The sequence below is a fragment of the Anopheles merus genome, chromosome 3R, assembly GCF_017562075.2.
Source record: "Anopheles merus strain MAF chromosome 3R, AmerM5.1, whole genome shotgun sequence".
Lineage (NCBI taxonomy): Eukaryota > Metazoa > Arthropoda > Insecta > Diptera > Culicidae > Anopheles > Anopheles merus.
The window spans coordinates 28,923,658-28,938,514 of NC_054084.1; the positions used below are offsets into that span (position 1 = coordinate 28,923,658).

A 14,857-nucleotide genomic window follows, 5' to 3' on the forward strand; every position below is an offset into this window, starting at 1 on the left:
CTTGTTTACTCCCAAGACACACGGTGCACCTGATATATGCAGAGTCGGAGATACAGTCCTTTTGAAATTTGACTGCATTTAGAGCAGATTGTTTAGATTTTTTTCATTAATTTTAGGCAAATTTGTAATTAATAATCAGCAATAATATTCAGCAATTACATTTTTACAAATATTTGAATTATGGTGGCAATAAACCGTATATTCGATGTAAGCTCCACTCCACTCTCTCCACTGCCTATAGAGTCTTTTTGCGAGTTATGCAGTTAATGCATTCCCAGGAAATTAGCCTAACTTGAATTTCTTTGTAAGTCAAACAGCAATTTTCGCTTTATGTACATTTAATATATGAGTTACTAGCAGTGCTGCAAAATGTCATGAGTATCACGAGATTTTCAGCAACGAAAACAATGACCATATCTGTGGTAGCTTGATGATCATTGCTGATAGTTAATAAAAGTGCGTCATGACATGTTGAACACGACATGTAAATTCTTTAGTCCAACGCAATACTCTGACTGGCAAGCTTAGCTTAATGCCGGCGCAAGCATAAGCATGTTTTTTTCTGACTGTGATCAGTGCTGCCAACTGCCACTGTTTCAGCCACCAACACTAATGACTGAAACGAAGCTCAAATCAGCTCACGCACACAACTGAGATGATCAGTGACGATGCTCAAACAGTTGGAGAATCAATCACATGCTTGATGATATTGTGATTAGCATCCAACTCTTGGTCACTCACTTGGTCACGACATTTTTGTCGGCGATAATCATGACATTCTTGGAATATACTTGGCGCGTGGGCTCTAGCAACAAAATGAGCATGCTTTCTCCCTCTATCTGTTTTGATTATCTGTCGGGTCAAACGGAGTGAGAAAACATGCTCATTTTGTTTCTTGGAACCACTCGCACGCACCGCATATCTCCCATGACCATTGCAAAGATCAACGACTGAAAATGTCACAACCAAGTGACCGACCAAGAGTTGGTTGCACACAATGACACCAAGCATGTGATGGTCGCACCAACTGTTTGAGGCTCGCCTCTGATCATTACAGTAGAGCTCGTGACGCTGAGATGATTATGTTTCAGTCGGAATTTGTCATGACTATGGCAGTGACATCTTGCAAAACTGATCACAGCAAAAAAAAAAAAAAAGTCGTGGCATAGTGACTGACCAAGCGATGGTCGCAAACATGTCATGAGCATGTATTGGTCACACCAACCGTTCTGAGTATCACCTCTGATTATCACAATTGAGTACGTGACGCTGATATGGATTTTGTTTCTGTCAGAATTTTTTTATGACATTGATAGTGACATTTTGCAGCACTGGTTACTAGAACACATTTTAGTGAAATTAGATATTTAATAAATAATTGAACATGAAGAAAATCAGCATATTTTCTCGACATGATGACTTTGAAACCTCAGTAAAAAGTCAATTTTTAAGTATGGCAATTTATCCCAAAAAGGTCAATTTTGAAAAATCGTGTACCTCCGAATTCGCCGAAATTAAGAACCGCGTTACTTGGGAGTACAATGTAATGTGTGAAAGTGAAAATTTACTTTGAATTATAAGGTTAAATTTGAGTGCAAAACAATTTAAACAAAGATATTGATGCATCGAATGATAAATAATTACCTTCTTCACCTGGTAAATACAATTAGTGTTCAAATTAGACTATATTTTTATCTTTAATATCTCTGTTTTGCCGTCTTGTTCATGTTTTAATTATTGGGAAATGATATAAATGCTCATTAAGACAGATTAATTTTATATGAATCATTTTTAATCTATTGAGGAATTTCTTCTCAAATCGCTTAACGTATAAACAACTAAATTTCAATTCAAATTCAAAACACTCATATCATATTTACTTCATATTTATATTCTTTACTCGCACCTTAATGATGGGACACTTCCGTACCACGAGCGTGTAACGAGGGAGGTAATGGAAATGATTTGTAATGCATTTGTTTGCTGTAAATAATTGCCCCTTACCTGCACCGACGGTTTTGACTTTGACTTGGGCGTTCTGCCGGCGTCTTCAGCCCTTCTGTTCCGGTTCCCGTTGCCGCTGCTGCTGCTGCTGCTCCCACCGGCGTACGCGTTCACAAGCACTTTGGCACCACCATCGGATTGGCGGTTCATATTACACGCGAATCCGTCGTTCTGTCGAGTTGTCCCCCCCTCGACGAATCAAGGAGGTGCATTATTCTATTAAGCCACGCACACTTGAGACGGATGCGCCGTTCGCGCTAGTCTGCGGGAGCGGGATTCGCGCGCGATTGCGTCAATTTGGGTTGTTTGTGGTGCTGCCTTCAATCAAACCTCGGGTGCGTTTGTCCCTTTCGGTAGCGGTCTACAAAAGGGAGAAGAACGTACAAAATGCATCAATTGGAGCCTTCTGGTGGCGACGAACCTAACGGCAGCAGCATGTGTGATAAAGTTTTCGACTAATAACCTTTCGGGAAACGGTGTGGACGTCTCGTGGGAATCATGTCGTAGCAAAAGCAAGCACACAACAAAAACACAAAGCACGTGTGCTAAATTTAAAACCCTCCAGATCGCTTACTTATGAGTAATCGGTGCGCCTCTTATGCGCAGAGTGATCAAATGGGCGGAAAATACGCCACGATCTTTGCTGCGTTCGCTGCAAACCCGACCCGGAGTTCGATGTACTGGCTGCGCTGCGCGCACCCAGACAGTGATTTATGACCCAACAGAACCGGGCGGACAGAAGGAACGACTCCAGCGTCCAAAAGCCCGGATCTCAGGTCGGCCGGTCGCATCGATCGTTATGTCGGATGCATAAGATCTCATATCCTGAATCATCAGCACGAATCATCGTCATGATCAGTGCACGACAGGCATATGAGAGAATCCGGCTCAGCTTATGCACGTCGTGGCCCAATACTAGAGCTCGCCGTAAAAAAAAGAAACGCTGGCGCATACCACAAGCATCGTATAACGCATCTCTGCACATACCGCGCATACGCATCGTTTCGAAAACGACGAACAGTTCTAATGCGGCAGTGGGAGCGACCAGGAAAAATAAAACCATTCGTGACACATTGCATTTGTGGGGTGTGCCAGCGTGCCTGCGTATGGCTCAGGCATGGGAAAAACTCGGCGACTGTGCAATGAGTCGTAAAAAGAACCCATCTCCCTTCCCTTTTGCTTGCCTACACCATCGCAAACGGTGGGACAGTCGGTTTCGAATGACTTTGGACGCGCGCGCGGACGTTGAAGGCACAAACGAACGACGAGCAAACGAGGCGACAATGTTTAATTATAAATTACCAAATGCAGGGATTTTTGCTTATGCTGCAATGTTGGTGAGGTTTTTGGTGACTTTTTCTCTCCATTTCTTTTTTGCTGTTTTTGGGGAGGTTGTTGCAGCGAGTGGGGCAATTTGTTTTGGGGTTTGCTTCCATATTCGTGCCTTGGTTGCACTTCTTAAAATTTGACGAAATATGGTACAGTAAAGGCGGAATAATGCTTTTGATGATTTGTGTTTTCTTTATAAACAGAATTTCACAATTTAACGCTGTTTAGTTTTTGCAGCTGCAACATATTGAGTTTCCGTTTGTTAAAATAACCAGTAACAGTTGATGAAACGCTAAACAGTACAGAGACAGTTTTATACTTAATTGGGGTAGAATCACTCAAAGCAGTGGTCGGCAAAGTAACCATTTTGACATTCTCCAATTTTATGGGCATAACTCTAAAACGGTATGACATGAAGAGAACAATTTCATTTCATTTCATTTATTACATAATTAAATTAAATAACAAAAAGCCGGAACATAGTTAAGAAATTAAAATCACGGTAATGTTTATTGAATTGACGCAAACAAATTAGCCACGGGTCGTTAGTGCCAAAAGCTGTTTTGCGGAAAGGTATTGAAAGAGCAGTCCGATTTCTTAAACACCTGGAAGGAATACCAAATCAGTTGGGAAAGCAAGTCTGGAGCATCTATATTCCCTCGTAACAAATTGCTGTTAAATGACACACATGCTTTAGTTCGTCTAGATTCGAGGGTGTCAAGATTGAATAATACGCCACGATCACTGTATGACGGTAATGTGGTGGTGGAATTTCCAAAGAGGCGAGGATATAAGCACCTAGTGAAGCGCTTTTGCACGCCTTCGAGTTTGTTATTCCAACCTGCCCTGTTAGTATAGAAGACAACAGAAGCATACTCAACAACAGGGCGCACTAGGGAACAATACAATGCCTTAAGGCACCTCAAATCGGTGAAGCCCGAAGTCGTGCGAAAAATAAGGCCAAGGTTTGAATAAGCTTTTCCGATGACCAATTCAAGATGACTATCGAATGATAGCCTTTCGTCTAACATAACACTTAAATCGCGAACACATGACACCCTGTTGATAACAGTGTTATCAAGAACATAATTGTGAATAAGAGGGGAATGACGACGACAAAAAGAGATGACGCTACATTTACTAGGACAGAGCTCTAAGAAGTTTGACGCACACCAGGAAGAGAGGGAGTTAAGAAGAGATTGGAGATTTCGTAGCATTTCTTCATGTTTTAACCTCAGAAAGCATATTTTTGGGAGACATCAAGTTCCGCCAATCAATTGTACTTCTTGCAAGCATCAACATGCTTAAGCTGGCAGTGAAAGCAAGGGCAATTTCACAATTTATGTAAGGCAACACATTTGTCCAAGAAAACATCGAATAGCATGAAGACTTGTGCAGTAACTCGATTCTATTCAGTGCAATTCGATAGCAAATTTTCGGATTAAGGAATCAATGTAGCATTCAAAATCTGTTTTATTGGAATATTTGTTAGTGGAGAGTTCAAAAGCCTTTTTAATGGTGGCAAGTAGCTAAATGTTGTGAAGTTTAACATTTGTCTTTTCCTCTTCTCTTGGCCACAATTCTGTGTTTTGTTACAGTTTGAAGTTTCTTAATTTCGCTTTCGATTACTAATAGGAAAGGATTACAATAGCTACCATAACCGGTAATATTACATGAAACAAAATGTTTGCCAACCCCTGGCTTCTCCATCCCATCCCGAAAGCTTCACCTGATTTATTTAATCTATCAAGCGTGAGATTGTAATATATGTGCGTACACAAACCTGCCGCGCCCTCCATCGATCAGCCGATCGTTTTGGGATGGACAAACAAATAATCGGCTGGTAGAATTTCAACTTCAATCTACAGAACGTCCTCAACAAGATCGGCGTGAAATCGAGTGCAATTTCCAGCCAGAAAAATCGAACAATTGTTCGGCCTTGTTCGGAACAGACGCGACTTATAACACCATTTTGCTCGTACGCCAAAAGTAGCCCATGTCCATGGGCAACAATATCTAAACAACGTCCAGTACTTCATTTCTCCCAAAATCCCCACGAAACCCGACCCCATTTGCTGCCCATTGTAGCTTAGTGCCGTTGCAAAATATACGTAAACAGATACCACCATAAACCTCCGGGCCACTCGAAACACGAAACTGATCGAATTTGGAGCAACCGACGTGCAATGGGATGAATTGCAGCTGTGTTGCTACTATTGCGGCACAAATTGCACACGAGATCGAATCACGCCTCGAGCAGACATATTCCGATTGCTTTAAAATAGTTTCGGAACATTTCCCAATCGGTCGGTGCAAACATTTTGCTGCAAACGTTTCTAATGGGCTTCTAAGGCCAAACACAGTGTCGACATTCCGCCTGCCGGATGCAGTCCGAAAGATATAAATAATATCTCCCCGCTCTCAGCTTAGGGTAAGTCGCGCGGACTGGTCGAAGCAACACGATCACCTGGTCGAACCGAGTGGGAGGAAGAGGCATTAGAACAAGCCAAAACTAATTATCCAGCACAATTGGATCCACATGGTTGATTGCCCAACCAGGGCGTTCTGTGGGTTGGTGGTTTTGCTAATGGATCCGTAACTCAACGCAAGTACATTGAAATAAGCTGACAGTGGTGTACACGTGAGTCCACAGTCTAGCATAACCCGTATTACACTACACCTTCGCGTAAAGTCCAGCCCCTCAGGTGTGATTGAAAACTTGTCTCCCGTCAGCCGGAGCAGCTTGTTAGTAGGGAACGTCCCTACCACTGCACGCGGACCATGTTCGAGTGGCAATTAAAGTCAGTCCACAGCACACCAATCCCACCAAACCACGGTTAATCGGCATCGGATGCATTAGGCCGAGAAGGGGACCGAGAATGTAAAGTGAACGCCATAAAACTAAACTGCACACGGCCAACGCTTTGAAGGGGAGGAAGGTCATTGCATGCGTTGACAGTTTCACGTTCCGTTTCCTGGTATTTTGAAGGGAATCTTCTGGGACTGTTGAGAGACTTTAGAGTGTTGTAGTTAAGAGTGGTATAGAATAATGCTGAAAGAGAAGACCTTAAGAGGCATCGGATGAGAGTTTTCTCTTAAAGGAACGCTTAAAACTAGTGTTGGGTTTCATGAATCTTTCGTTGAGATTCATTCATATGAATCTTCAGTGATGAGTGATTCGAATTTTGATTCATAAATCTCTAATCATTCACGAATCTTGAAAGATTCCTGAATCTTCAAAGAATCAAGAATCTCTTAATATTTATGAATCTCTTAAGATTCCTGAATCTTCAAAAAATCAAGGATCTCCAAATTTTGATGAATCTAGTACGTTTCATGAATCTATAAGATACGAGCTTAATGACGAGCTATACGAGATGTACGGCGACCTCACTGTCGTACAGCGTATAAAGCTCGCCAGGCTCCGGTGGGCTGGGCATGTTATACGCATGGAAACGGACGACCCAGCCCGTAAAGTCTTTTTAGGCCGTCCACAAGGACAGAGGAGGCGTGGTAGGCCCAAATTGAGGTGGCAAGATGGCGTGGAGGCGTCCGCCATTAAGGCCGGGATAACGGACTGGCAGACGAAGGCGCGAGACCGTGAGCGGTTTCGGACACTCCTGATAAATCCATTAAAATTCATATAACTCCAAGGAATCACGATTCATGATTCATGGCATAACGTAGGTTGTTACGCCAAGAAGAATAATAATAAAAAAGCTCAAGCTTTATGTATGTGTAGACTTATGTATCCCACCGAGGCGGTCTCGTAGTACAGCCGTCAACTCGTACGACTTAATAATATGTCCGTCATTGGGTTCAGTCCCGAATGGACCGTGTCCTCCATACCTCCATCACTGACAGCCAAGTCCACATGTGGTTGACCACAGAGGCCTTGACCGACAACGGTTGTTGAGCCAAAAGAAGAAGAAGAAGATGCATTCCTTGAGATTCATAAGAATGAGATATAAGAATCTTTTGAAATTCATGAATCTTTCGAGATTCATTAATCTTTGAAGATTCATGAATCTTTGCAAACGAGATTCAGATTTATTGAATCATTGCTAATATTCATTTAGATTCATGAATCTGAATCATATTTACCCAATACTACTAAAAACAATCGATAAACCTGCTTAAAAAAGAAGAACTTTGAAGACTTGGGTTGAAGAGACAGAACTACCGAAAATCTTCATTTAATAGCCGGTTATTTGCCCACCAATACCACACATGTTTATGTGTATTTCGTCTTGATTGTGTTTAAAACGATCGCATCGCTAAAAACCACATCTTATGCAGATCGTTCAACTTGTTTGCCCAAATGCCCACAACAGCCTCTTTTAGGTTAATAGCCGCGAAGGGTAAACAACGGACAGCCGCTTCCTACACGGGATCTTCTTCTACCGTTCCACAAGATTTGATCCCGCACACAGAAAGTGAGAAAGACTTAGTGAGAGCGAGCGAGTTCAACATGATCTGTTGATCTACATGGTCGTTCGGCCTCCACCGCCACCATCGTGTCTCGCCGGGGCTTCAGACAGCTCAAACAAGCAATTACTCAAGCAGGAGAGGCGTGACGGCGCGACCAGCTACGCGAGCTTCCGTTCAATATTAATATAATTTGATGTCATCACACCGCTACTGCTGCTACCTACCCCCTCCAGGGTCGGCACATCCACTGTCTTTCTGCTGGAAAACTGTGTGTTTGTGAGGGATGGAAATTTGCTGCGCCAGTTGTTGCATATCCGGTGTTTGCGTGCGACACCGAGAGAAAGGAAAGGTCTCCGAATGCGGTCGCCGTATGCTGCCGGGTTTTGAATAAATTGCACTAAATTACCAGGCACACACATACGTTCGCACGCTGGAGCTGTCGGCCCGTGGAGGGGGGGGGGAGGGGGGGGCGGAAGACGCACGAGAAAGTGCTCGATCGTGCTCGTGGCTAACAAGACTGATTTGCCTATGGCATCGAGCGAGATGAAGGAAAGATGCATTTAAAAATAATCTGTTGCAAACGCAGCCAAGGCATGGCGCCATTAAATGCCTCTCCACACCACTACTGCTTCAAAAACCTACTGGTAAAAGTACGTGAAAAATGTGACTTTGAAAGCAACCATTCACACGAACGAACACAAAACACAACGCGACACGACGCGTACGCTAATGAACAGATGAGTAAGCCGCTATTTATCACTTACACTGTACACAGAAGCACAGCAAAGAATGCTTAAAGAGCCGCGAAATGATTCAAATCGCGTCACCGCCTGATCTTGACCGCATGCGGCTGTACGTCTCGAACGGTGGCGTTCAATGGCGCAGCTTCGGTGGCTTTGATATTTAATCCTGAATTCACTTTCTCGCTTGATTCATGGGGCACTGAGAAGGCCAATATGCGCCATGAGTGCTTGCGCGTAAATAAACGTACCAGTAACACCGAACTACTGATTCGTTTGAAGGAGATGAGTTCAGTCGACAAAGAGTTGCAGAACACACACGCACTGTCACTTGAACCTGGGAGGGGGCAAATCAACACACTATTTGCAGATCGCCTGCTTGACGGAAGCGATTTAGCAGATGGAAAGACGACGATGAGATGGGATTACAAGCATCTTTCGTTTATTGCAACTCTTTTGCTGCTACTGTCACTACGCACACACATGGGGAACAAGGGGGAAAAACGATCGTGTAAGCGTTACTTTGTCGTCGTGAAGAGATTTTCCTGTCGTTCGCGCGTCTGTTTCACACGCACGACACTTTTGACGCACAAACACTCCGCTATTTTCACTTCACACTGAGATTGGGATTTTCCCGTTTTTCACTGACACTGACACGGCCGAAAATACAAAGCTAACGGGCCATTGCACAGCCGTCCGTGCTGCTCCCGGGACAGCCAGCACGATGTGTGTGCGTCTCTCTCTTTTTTTTTATTCACCTTGGTCGGTTTTTCGCAGAAGATTCACATTTTCAGACACATTCTTGACATTTTAATAACCCAAAAAATTGAATCTGTCAGATTGAACACTTTCTTTAAACAGTTATTCACACGACTAGTCCACTACTGCACTTTTAGTAAAAGTCCGATGAACGAAAAAAAAAAAGGATTGTAACGAGAGAGACCTGTGTCAGTCCCGCAAAACGGGGAAAGACCGTTTCGACGGGCGCGTGGTCGAATCGCGACTAGTAGCCGGCCGCAACAGACGAGCGTTTTGAGTGAGTCCCTCTTCGTGAGTTTGCGAAGCGGTGGACGGCTTTTTCGCAGCGGAAAACTTATAAATACTCTTACACCGGCGAACCCGGACCTCGGGTGGAAAATCGTCTCGCTTTCGGGTGCGTCTGTCGAGCTCAGGGGTGAGGGAAGGAAAGAAAAAACGTTTGCCACAAATTAGGACGAATCGTTTGCAATAGAGAAGGAAGGAGAGATAGAGAGCGCAAATGGATGTTGAATAGTGAATGAGTTTGTGCTGCGAGCTGCGGTAAACCAAACCCGACCGCGGCACCGTCAACGCGCACGACATGATCGTTTCTTGTTGGATCGTTTGGCTGTTGGGTCTCGGTTGGAATAGTTTCCATCCCAGTGGACGCACGCGTTCTGTTTATACTTGATGCGTGTGGTGCGAGGTGAAAGCACAACCAGAAAGCAAGAAACCCAACTCCGGCTAGGCAAGCGCACGGGAGTACGATCATCATCGTACGGGTTCAACAGTTTTCGCAACTGTTTCTGACCGGACGTTTGCGCGTCATTGCGTATTCAATCATTCCACTTCAAAAAAAAAAAAAAAAAAAAAAAAAACAAAAAAAACCTTTTCCAACCGACCGGGTGGGGTTCCGTGTCGATGGATGTGCTGCAACGTGGTGCGGTTGAGGTAGGTACGAAAATCGAAACTCCATCGTCAGCTCCATTTTTGCGGTCAGCTCGATCGGTTTGGGAGGATTTGTTAAAAGCGAAAAACGGTTCCTCTCTTGTACGTTGAAAATGGACGTCATTTGGGAGAGGAATTGGTTTCATGTTTCATGTGCATTTCAACCAACTCGAACGTTGACCTCATTCGTTGCGATTGAAATGATCTAATAAGCCTCAATTAGTAAATCACATCATCATCAAGAGTCACCAAGGAATGCTCCATTACCCCCATCCGATCTAGTGGACCCAACGACAGTGGACCCTTTTGTTTACTCTATTTATCTTCTTGCTGCTCTCCTGTTGTGTTAGATCTTGTGAACATCTCGTCCGAAATCCCAAACATCTCGACACAGCTAAAACGTGACTGTTTATGTTTGTGGAACGAAGCGGCACACTCGTCAACGTCTTTAGTAAGTAGTAAAATCATGCTCACACACCGTCACAGTAACAGCTTCATCGTCGTCCGGTAGAAGAGTTGTAAGAGTGACTGCCATTGTACAGTGCACGGGACGCATCGACGCGATCGTTTCGTTTCGCAAATTGGTCACCATTAATAACAATAAAGGTAATGAATTTCATCACCCTCACGAAAGCAGCTCCTTGGCTGCTAGCCGCTTCCTCCCACGGCGTCTGTCTTGCTTCGGTCTCGAAGGAATCACCCCCACGAGTGGGTCTCGATGTGTAGGAGTTTAAGTAATGATCTTTATTCTTGTAGCGCTGCACTCGCCCCGTTGCGTGTGTATTTTTCTATTTCCCAATCTCAAAACGACGGAAGAGGCGTCGGAGTTTTGTTGCATAAAAAAAAACGTTACTTTTCCCCAGAAATTTCGTCTTGCAACTATCTCTTCACTTGTGACCTCCTGACTGCTGTATAGAATGGGGGAACATTTGTCCCCCACTATTGCCTAACCGATGAGGATGTCTATCATCGGTTGATGCCGGCTGGCACTTGCGAGACTTTTTAGTGGCGGCGAAATTCGCATTTTTGTTGGCTGCCAAACTGTGATCGGTGGCGGCGATGGTGGAGATCAGCTCTAACTTCGGCTCCACATGGACGGAGAAATGTTTTGGGACAGAAATAGCAGTAGGAAAATCCGTTGGGTGGGTTGAAAAATTTGTTGAAAAAATTGATGATTGATCGTTTAATATTTACTGTTTTTTTTAATTAAAATTGAAAGTAAATATTATCCATTTTAATGGAACTCGCCTCTAACCTACAAAGTTGCCGTATAATTATTGCATATTTATTCCTGTTTTTCTTGTTCAGAGTGTTTAGCATCTTGAAAACGTGTTTTCATTGTACTGTTTACGTCAGATGGGGGAAAAGTGTCTTTATATTGATATATTCAATAGATTCAGTTAGATATAACAGTTTCAACCACATTGCATTGAAATACTGAAAAATGATCGTGAGAAGATCGTCCATACCGTCACAATGTAACGTTTGTATAAAAAAATTTACAAGAATTGTCGATTTTTCGTGAGTTAATCTTCATTCGCACTAACAAAACGTGACTTGCACTTTCTATAACAGTATTCCATGAGTCAGCGGACAAAATTTGACCCCTGTATCAGTTGAACTCTAACCATGATGGCCAAGAAAGTAAAGCAGCTTCGTTCAGAAGCGTGTGCGATCAAAGAACGGCACTCCCAAGCGTTTAAAACGGACTCCGAGCGGCAGTTTATGAACGTCGTATAAGCCTATTCCGGCATTTAAAACCTCGTGGCACTATTAGACAACCACCAGAGCATATAAAAAAGGCCGCCTTCCGAATGGCCGACGACCCTTACCGACAAGAAGCTCCAAATTATGCTGAAAATAAAAACCGAGGAACATTCGTTTCATCGCTGCATTCGCTTGGCTAGGAGGTCGATGCAAACGGTCAAACAGTGAATTAATATCTGGGAAACAACACAATGCGATCATTTCACGCGAATTTTAGCGTCATTTCGATATGACACAGTAGTTCGTGAACCGGTCTAATATTCCTCAGCTGTGCCCCATAGAACTTTTCTAGACCAACATGATACAATAGCTCTACTTCAACAGTTTTGTCGCGAAAACCGAGGAAAAATTGATAAAAATCGAAGGTTATATCTTAAAAACATGTGCCGGCTTGATTTCGTCTACCAATTCGGCGAAGATTCCGAACAACTGACGGAAGGCAGCTCGAAAGGTCGTACATCCTTTATGCAAGTATTTACCTTTCAAAGGATGTTCATGGAAAGAAATTTTCTTGCTTAGTTTTTTTTATATAGCCAACTGAAATAAGTCAATTTTTAATGCAAAATCCTCCTTTGCACAGAATCTTTTAGTTGACTGCGACGTTGACATCCATTGGTTCCCAATTGTGACGTCGAAAATGGACTATTAAATTCACTTAATTATCAAATTGCTTCCATTTATCATGTTCACCCGAACCTTTTGGTCGCATTTTCTTTCAACAATTAAATAATTGAATTTACTTCCAAAAACACCTTTTTCAACCATCAACGCGACGAATGCCACATTTCAGCACGCACATCTTCTGCAAGACTGCCAACTTTCCAACTCACCCTATAGAAACAATTGGTTTTGCACCCCTTTCCACGCCGCGCTTGCTTATGAAGGTGCAAACAAGTGCGCTACCCTTTAACCTCTCGCACCAAAACCGACTGTGCGTAGATAGTTTTTTGTTTTGTTTTGTGCTTCAACCGTAACTGTGTTACTCCACAGCGCAAGAATGGCGATAGATTGCGATGGTCAGTGGAGTCAGTCGGAAACGTAATCAATGAAAAAAAACACGGCCTACGTTTGTGCGCTTGCGGGGCCACAGCGGTGACATATGGTCAATTAACGGTTTGCGGCATCAAAATAGGAGAAGGAGAAAAAGCAAAAAAAAAAAGAAAACAAAACGAACGAACGAAAAAACATTGATCCCGCCCGATCGTATGGGACGGGGCCTGGGTAGCATCGCCACAGGTCTGTTTAATGTTTGTTTTCGTTTGTGTTTCTTTATGTGTTTCTACTCAAGGCAACACACGAGAATGGGAGCAGATACTTAAAACACACACACAAACCATTGATTGTAAGCGCCGATCGTAAAAGACCATGCGTCGCCATGTGCCGCAAAACGAAACTCTTGTTCGACATTTCGGGAAATCCGCCGGCTGTTTCATGCCACAGTTCCATTCCCCCTTGAAAACAGCATTGCCAATAGCAATGGTCCGAAAGTCGTATGATTAATCGGCTCAATTAATCTCTCTGTCAAAAGGGGTGGAAAATGGCAACGCGATCGAAGGGAAATGTCGCACCACGCCACCAGCGGCGATCAGAGTATTGGAAAAAATCTAAAAAAAAGTGTGGTGCGTGAGATGTCCAATCCCTCACTCCCTGCGCTGATAGTTTTAGAAAGTTTAAAAATAAACTGCAGAAATGTGGGAACGCGACATCACACCAAACTATTCGACCACATGGTGTGTGGGACCGCAGAGTGACCATTTCGCTTACAGCAAGGCGCGATGGCGATCGGCAATATCCCAAACACAACACCACACTCACAGCCAAGCCCATGGGATGGGGTCGCTTACGCCGTCCAACACACACCGGCTCACTAATTGTCCGTAACGGACCAGCACGGGCTGCGGTGAGGCTAGAGTACGGACGCGATTCCAATTACCGCTCAATTGCGCACCCGTGCTGGCGTGTGTCGATCGGTGTCAAATGGCGCACAATCGAACCCGTTTCAAACAAGCCACACGATTGCCATCGATTCTCCAAACACGGGTGTGTGTGTGTGTGTGTGTGTGTGTGTGTGTGTGTGTGTGTGTGTGTGTGTGTGTGTGTGTGTGTGTGTGTGTGTGTGCTCCAAATGGGTAGAAAGGTTGCACACCGCACTACGAAAAACCTCTTTAGATTTTCGCCAATTTTTTCCCCCAAAGTTGTTCACTCATCGCGAGACTTTGCGGGTGGTCACTGTAAACTGTAAACAGTTCGTTAAAACGATGCCGGTGATGTGCAAAAAAAAAAAAAGAAACCGAAGAAAAGAACCGAGACCCCACTAAGAAAATAAATTTAGCTATCGAGAGACGGCCACCCAGCGGAACGCGGCTTGATGAGTTGCGCTATCGCACGCGGTGATCACTAGCTTTTGGGGTTGTTGTTTCACTGTTCGTTTCGATTTTGCTGCTAAACATCACCATCCAGAATTGAACTATCACCTACCATGCACACACACGCACACACGATTGCACGAACTACACAAAGCGCGTTTATTTTGCGGGACGCACCGTTCCGCAACCCGGCACAAGAAGACGACGGGCCCGGGGCCAGATCCGCAACCGTTGGATGCTGCAGCCAAACTAATGTTGGCGCCTGCGAGAGAGAGCACAACTTGGCTGCGTTCGCTCGTGTGCGCGCCCTACTCGGCTGTCGTGCGTACACGCGCGGATCGCATCGGAGACGATCGGTTTTCGCGATCGTGAGGAGTTTCTTTTCTTTTTTCACTGTTTGCTTCATTACCTCACAGTGCTCTCCAATGCGCCGCTCCCTCGGATTCCTAACCACGTGCTTCCGTGCTCGCGATCGTTCCGCATTGCACTGGGCTGGGCTGCTTATGCTAGGCGTAAGTCAGTGAGATTGTGCAC

At 44.2% G+C, this 14,857-nt stretch overlaps 1 protein-coding gene across 5 annotated transcripts in view; it reads right to left on the reverse strand.

Moving 5' to 3' along the window:
* Positions 1-14,585, reverse strand: part of LOC121598029 — a 22,841-nt gene extending 8,256 nt beyond the window's left edge. Inside the window, exons 1-3 of one of the 5 annotated variants that reach the window (XM_041924487.1) lie at positions 14,436-14,585; positions 8,529-8,879; positions 2,005-2,365 (exon numbers count right to left, since the gene is read on the reverse strand). In XM_041924487.1, coding sequence (XP_041780421.1) covers positions 2,005-2,154 — 150 coding nt within the window. In that variant the 5' untranslated portion in view covers positions 2,155-2,365; positions 8,529-8,879; positions 14,436-14,585. Of the gene's footprint in view, positions 1-2,004; positions 2,366-8,528; positions 9,672-14,435 lie in introns of all 5 variants that reach the window. The other 4 variants (XM_041924484.1, XM_041924483.1, XM_041924482.1 and 1 more) reach the window with 4 other exon arrangements.
* Positions 14,586-14,857: the final 272 nt, after the last annotated feature.